The sequence below is a fragment of the Astatotilapia calliptera genome, chromosome 8 (genome assembly GCF_900246225.1).
Source record: "Astatotilapia calliptera chromosome 8, fAstCal1.2, whole genome shotgun sequence".
Classification (NCBI taxonomy): domain Eukaryota; kingdom Metazoa; phylum Chordata; class Actinopteri; order Cichliformes; family Cichlidae; genus Astatotilapia; species Astatotilapia calliptera.
Genome location: NC_039309.1, coordinates 23,721,235 through 23,728,361, shown reverse-complemented (window position 1 = coordinate 23,728,361; position 7,127 = coordinate 23,721,235). Strand labels below are relative to the sequence as shown.

Sequence of the window (7,127 nt, the reverse complement as noted above, 5' to 3'; positions counted from 1 at the left end):
CAAAAGAGAATCCTGATGGGATCCCGTTAAGCCATGATCCTGTGAAGGCGGAAATGTCTCTAAAATCCTTTTTGGAAACGATTTTCCCCTGGAGTTCATCAGAGACTGAACATCAGCCATGATAACTGAGGGCAGGAGAAGCGAGGACAGTCACCGATTTCTCAGGTGCAAATTTACGCCAGCTCGTTTACCCCACTTCCTCCTCCTGTGCCTCAATTGATTCTGGAGCACGTCTCTGAATAAAACATGCAACCTGTAGTGGGACATCCTTCACACGAGATAAACTCTGTAGTTTAACTTGTAGCAGTACATGTAATTCAATTAAATTTTATTTATGCAGCACCAAATCACAACAACAGTCTCCTCAAGGTGCTTTATATTGTAAGGTAGACCCTACAATAATACATACAGAGAAAAACCCAGCAATCATATGACCCCCCATGAGCAGCACTTTGGCGACAGTGGGAAGGAAAAACTCCCTTTTAACAGGAAGAAACCTCCAGCAGAACCAGGCTCAGGGAGAGGCGGGGCCATCTGCTGCGACTGGTTGGCGTGAGAGAAGGAAGACAGGATAAAAGACATGCTGTGGAGGAGAGACAGAGATTAATAACACCTCCAGTGCATCTACACTCAGAAAAATTATGGTTCTTAAATGGTTCTTCTGATGTCTCTATGGTTCTTTAAAGAACCATCATACGTCAAAGAACCTTTTTATTTTGAAGATGGTTCTTCAGCTATTACAAATGGTTCTTTAAAGAACAAAAGGTTCTTCATCCTTAGCTATCTGAGTTTGTTGGTGTAAAATGGCATAAATAATATTAATAATGGATACTTTATTGATCCCCATGGGGAAATTACTTGTTTTTCTCTGCATTTGACCCATTCACTCAGTGAAGCAGTGGGCAGCCCACTAAGCAGGCGCCCGGGGAGCAGTGTGTAGGGACGGTACCTTGCTCAAGGGTACCTCAGGGTAGCCGTTAAGTGGATTCGAACCGCCGACCTTCCGATCATGGGGCGACCACTTTACCTACTGAGCTATCCCTGCCCCCTATTCCCCCACAATCCAAACATACATATCTGAATGACGACCCTGCCATGGACTGGCAACCTGTCCAGGGTCTACCCCGCCTAAAAAAAACAGCTGGGATAGGCTCCAGCACCCCTCCGATCCTTATGATGATAAAGCGGCTTGGAAAATGAATGAACAAAAAATAAATAAATAAGTTTTTGATGTCACAGAATAAAACAATGTAATGGAATTTTGTTTTGTTTTAACAGATCATGGCTCAGCAGTGGACTGCTGGAGAAGTATCTCTTTGGCTTGGGGAAAATGAATTGGCAGATTATCAACAGGTCTTTGTAGGTGAGCATTTCTATGGATGTGCCATATCAGTGTCCACAGTGCTCCACAAGAAAACCAACATATGAAAAACTGCTGAAACATCAACAGATATACCATGAAAGTGAATGTGGATTCTTCATTGTCTGCAGACTAGAAGACTGTCCCAGAAAGTTTTTGTCTGTGAAATCTTTGAAAAATCACATAAGGAAGAAACATAAATATCAGAAACAAGGATTAGAGTCTGCCCCAGACTGTGACCCTGTCATCCAGGAAACTGTTGAATTTCCCAGATCATCTGAACGAACTCTGAGTGAACTTGTAGAGAACTTTACAGAGACTGTGAGAAAACAACTGGCATTGTTTTCCTTGAATCTTCAAGAGAAAAGTATTGTAGATAGAAAAGTTCAAACATTTGTTCTTAGTGAAGTAGAGTCACTTTTCAAGTATTTTATTGAAAACTATAGGGAGATATTTTCTAAATGTTTGCAGACTCTTAATTTTGATATATCAAGTTTTCATTATATTGATGACAATAGTTTGGTAGAACATTGCTTCAGTGCAGTCAGCAACGCATATCAACTAGACAGATACTGTGTTGAGAAATTAAACTTGATTGAACCTGTTGAATGTATCCTGGGAATAGATCCTTTTACTGGGAAACAGGACACTTTTCAGTATATTCCACTTCTAAAAGTCTTAGAATTAATATGTAATGATCCTAACATTTTAAGACAAATTTTTAGGCCAGAATCCCGTGCTCCTGAAACCTTAACAGATTTTAGTGATGGGAAAATTTACAAAGAAAGTGATTTTTTTAACACAGACAACCCACATTTGAGAATTCAGTTGTACAGTGATGAATTTGAAGTTTCTAATCCATTAGGATCAAAGAAACGTCTACATAAAGTGTCTGCATTTTATTTTACTTTGGGAAATATTCCACCAAAAGACAGATCTGTTTTAAGACATATTCATCTGTTGATACTTGTCAAACATAGATTGGTGAAAACATATGGATTTGAGAAAATATTAGAACCATTAGTTTGTGACCTACAGGTTTTGCAAGAACGTGGATTACGATTAAAATTTGAAGACAGACAGTACTGCATCAAAGGTGGTTTGGCCACAATATCTGCAGACAACCTAACCTCTCACACACTTGCAGGTTTTAGCTGCTCATTCAGTAATGGTAGAATATGCAGGTTTTGTATGTGTCATTACAAGGACCTGTCTAGGATCATTAGTGAGGGAGATTGTGTTCTTAGAACAAAGACTGTTCATGCATACCATCTGCAATGTGTTGAAGATGACCCCCACTGTAGGTCAGTGTATGGTGTAACTGGCCCATGTGCCTTCAACAAGCTGTCATATTTTGATACCACAAATGCATTCCCACCTGATTTAATGCATGATTTTCTTGAGGGGGTCATTCCTCTTGTTTTGAAGTCTGTTGTAAAAGCCTTGCACGAGGACAAAACCGTTACTATCCAAGAGGTGAATGACAGCATAAGGACTTTTAGTTTTGGACAGAATGACTGCACCTCCAAACCTGCTCTAATATCTGAGAAGGTAGCACTGGATGGAAATATCTCTGGAACTGCTGTTGAGAAATGGACATTATTTAGGACTCTGCCTTTCGTCATAGGCTCCAGGATTGAAAAGGGTAACAAGTTTTGGCAGCTTTATCTTTTGGTTCGAGAAATAGGAGAGATTATTCTTGCTCCAACCATCAGCACTGACTGGATTAGTAATCTACATGAACTGATCACTTACTTTTTGACAGATTTCATCAATCTGTTTCCTGGTGTGTTTACACCCAAGCTGCATTTTCTGCTACATTATCCTCAGCTCATCCTTGATTATGGGTCACTCCGCTCTCATTGGTGCATGAGGTTTGAAGCCAGACATCAATATTTCAAGACAGTAGCAAGAATCACCAATAACTATATTAACATTTGTCAGACTTTGGCAAAGAGGAATCAGCTTCGTCAATGCTGGGAGTGGCAGCCTGAACGGATCATCAGGAGCGATCATACACAAGCAGCAGTTAATAACTTATCACTTCAAGAACTTCCAGTGAACTTGCAGATTTGTTTGCAAAACTTGGAGACAGCCGTTACTGTGGATGAGAAACTCTGGACAAGTAAATGCATCATTTTAAACTCTGTAAAATATGCAGTTGGAGATTTCTTCATTTTGGAACTTGTGCATGCAGAGCAAATTCCACTGTTTGTGAAAATAGTCCTGATTGTGTATATCAGGGCCAACTGGTTTCTTGTTGGAAGACTTTTCACAACACTGGAGTTTATAAGACACCTTCAGTCATACCACATCAGAGAGACTGATGATCTGTTGATATTCAAGCCTGGGGATGAGGTAGACTTTCATGCTTTGGACGCATACAGATGTGATGGTCAAGACTTCATTACACTGATCCACCGACCTTTTAAGGCAGTCCATACCAAAGTTAGGTAAGATACATCCTAAACCATGACTTTTTAGTTAGGAGTTGTCAACCACTGTTAAAATGATTTTAACCACTTTTTGGCTATTCCACAGGTCTGTCATCATCTATAGTCACTAATGAACTCATAGCTGTTTTTTTAGTAATGTTTTATAATATTTTTAATCTTTATCTTCGACATGCTCATTTCTGTTTTGATCGTGTCTTATTGTTTTTCTGTGCCACAGACAATGAAATCGATGGATCGACACTTCTGCAGATGACTGAAAGAATGAGTGAGCGTCTTTTTCCAAAAGTGAAAGACCAAGTGAAATTTTTGTCTGCTGTAGAGAAGCTGAAAGAGTGAGTCTTAAGTTGACTGGTTGATTCACTGAATTGTACATTCATACAATCCAGTGTTTCCCCTCCCCTAGGTTTATGGTGTTGGAGGGTGGGGGGCAAGGGGTTGACGCAAGCCCTGTTCTGTTTCTCCAGCGTTGATGTGCATCACACACCCATTTACTTTCAAATTGAAATGTCACAGCCACTCTTACTCTCTGTTATGATTCTGTTTCTGTAGTTCAGCAGCTGTTATTGTACGTTTTAAATATGCGGATATTCCTGATGCAGGACACAAGGACACGCATATTCATGTCTTGTAACAAACTCTAAAAATACTTCTTACTTCTTCTTGCAGTGGAAGGCAACACAAAGAAAAGCATACTGTGTCAGCACTCCAACCTATGTTTAACTGCAAAGTGCAGTTTCCTCCAGCTGTGCTCACTGCGTTGACCAATAAAGATGCAGCACTAAAGTCACCCACCAAGAACAGACTCAAAAACATGCTTATTCAAGCACTGTTTGACCACTTGAGTAATGAGACAATGTAAGTCTATATATAATTAAGATTTGATTCATTTAAAATACAGTATGTACATCAGAATTTAAGTTCATCATTCAAAATTTGCAGGTATCCCTCTCATGTGCAGTATGTAGACCTTCTGAGGACTGTCCTTCTGAGTTTTCCTTTTTTGAAGGAGAGTTATGGCTCTGGATATGTAAGTATTCCTGAAAAGCAAACATTGATACAATTGTCCAACAAATTGTCTTTGAATTGCCCAATTATTGGCTAATGAGTGTAACATGCTAACATTTTCATTGCTACATATTCAGAGGTTATCTGTTCCCTTGTGGCCACTACAATACAAGTATTAGTATTGTGATTTTTGAGGCAGATGTCGTGCAGTATGGTCAAACAATAAATAAAATATCAATTGCTCTTTTAAATTAATTGTTTCATTTCTCTGTGAATTCTCAAGTGAATGGTGTGAAATTCAGCATTATATTAGCTCTGTTTGCCTTTGTATCAGGATAGTGTAGTTTTTGTATTTAAAAAATTAAATTTGAAAATAGGGCAGGGATAGCTCAGTAGGTAGTGTGGTTATCCCATGATCGGAAGGTCGGGGGTTTGAATCAACTGAACGGCTACCCTGAGGTACCCTTGAGCAAGGTACCGTCCCTACACACTGAGTGAATGGGTTAAATGCAAAGAGAGAAATTTCCCTGTGGGGATCAATAAAGTATACATTATTATTAAAAGGTAGAGGTATTAACATATAGACTGAAAGATCATGACGAGTATGCTTGTAGGACATATTGCCATTAATACTTTATTTACCTTTTATAGTGTATTTAGCCAATCTAAAGTGCTCCAAACCTTTATATCATGTGTTCGATCAACTCCTAAGAGTTAAAGAAGAGATCTGTAAATAGGAACTAATTAGGTTATGACATGATTACAGCAAACCTACCAGCTTTATGTCACTCAAAGTTTTCTGGTAAATGTCTTGCATAAAGGGAGGACCTAGTTGCACCTATTTATGAATAATTAGTTACATTTTTATCATTTGTAGGATGCTCTGCATGAGTCTCTCAGGAACAAGTTTAAAAAGGAAAGAAGACCACTAGTAGACGTAGAGGAAATTGAAAAAATGAGACAGAAATACTCAGTTCCAAATTCAGGAAGAAAAAGATCATCAGATATCCAGCCCTGTATCCTTTTGAAAAAAACCAAGGCAAGTTAAATATGCTCAATGTTTGTTTGCCATTTTAAATTGTACATAAAAGTTAAAAGTATTGTTTGTTTGTTTTTTCTCTCAATATTTGCTAAACTTTTTAATAACCAGGATATCAATCCTCTTGACGATGGGGAGGATGAAAGGAGCACCGACCAACATGTATCAGTGATTAAGCAAGAGTGCCAAAAAACTAGGCCAAATGTGGATGTCATTCAAACGCACCTCAGGAAAATACAGAAGTACAGAACACACTACATTCTTCAGCATACTACTGAAGAGGTTCTACGAGAATTCCCATGTCTCACTATCCCTGTTGTGGTGAGTGTTTTATCAAAAACTGCAGCAAAAAACAACAATAACAATAGTGCACAGCAAAAACACGAATATGTACTGATGTGCTGCACATTTATACAGACTTCTAATAATCATGTACCTACAGGACAGGCAAAGTGACTGACTCAGCAGATTTCATGAGTAATAAAAGTACACTAACAGAACACTAACAGAAATTGCCACATTGACTATGTCTTTCTCTTTGGTTTTATTTTCATGCTACAGGATAATTTTGGACTAATCTGATGCCAATGATAGTTTTTTGGGAAGAATAGTCTAAACATCCCTTTTGCACAGCAATGTGTACTTGAGAATTAAACTAAACAAATGCAAAATTATAATTTCTTCTCTAATGATAATTGATGTGTGAAATAATGATTGTTCTGGTTTGCTATATAATGGTATATATTATGGTACAAAGCTAATATGTATATGTTTATCCTTTATTTTAGCTTCTTGAAGAGGCTTCCATGTTACTTAAAACTGATGTGGACAAAAAAGTAATCCGAGGATTCAGTAAGTTGGCAGCGAAGCTTGTGTCAATAGCCCCAAACAGCAACCTTAAAAGCCTCTGCTTAAAATCTGTTGATGAGAGCCAGACAGACACTGAAAGAAAAGGTGAGGGCACTTGGCAATAATGAGCAAAAACATTTTTAACTCCTATCTCAGATACCACTTTTTAAGGTTTCACATACAGCACATTAGTAAACACAGTGTCACTTACAACAGCGGTCCCCAACCCCCGGGCCTCGAACTGGTACCGGTCCGTGAGTCGTTTGGTACCGGGCCGCGAGAGTTGAGGCTCAGGTGTGAAATGTATAGTTTTTCAGGGTTTTTATCGGTTTTCAGCGTTATTTTGTTATCGTTTTTATCGTTTACTCTGTTTTCCTGGGTCTTTTCACGTGTGTTATGAATAAATTTTCTTTTTTTC

At 38.5% G+C, this 7,127-nt stretch overlaps 1 protein-coding gene across 3 annotated transcripts; it reads left to right on the top strand.

Annotated features, from left to right (window-relative positions):
* The first annotated feature begins 1,068 nt into the window (after positions 1–1,068).
* On the top strand, positions 1,069–6,906 carry LOC113027736 (sterile alpha motif domain-containing protein 3-like). Of its 3 annotated transcripts, none has more exons than XM_026177487.1 (7): positions 1,069–1,363; positions 4,034–4,148; positions 4,483–4,671; positions 4,756–4,843; positions 5,699–5,860; positions 5,972–6,181; positions 6,649–6,906. In XM_026177487.1, exons 1-7 carry the CDS (start codon positions 1,282–1,284, stop codon positions 6,832–6,834), a joined length of 1,032 nt encoding a protein of 343 aa, XP_026033272.1. In that variant the 5' UTR covers positions 1,069–1,281; the 3' UTR covers positions 6,835–6,906. The 3 variants fall into 3 exon arrangements, with proteins under 3 accessions (XP_026033272.1, XP_026033274.1, XP_026033273.1); XM_026177489.1 differs by lacking the exon at positions 1,069–1,363 and adding an exon at positions 3,664–3,808; XM_026177488.1 differs by lacking the exon at positions 1,069–1,363 and adding an exon at positions 3,664–3,813.
* Positions 6,907–7,127: the final 221 nt, after the last annotated feature.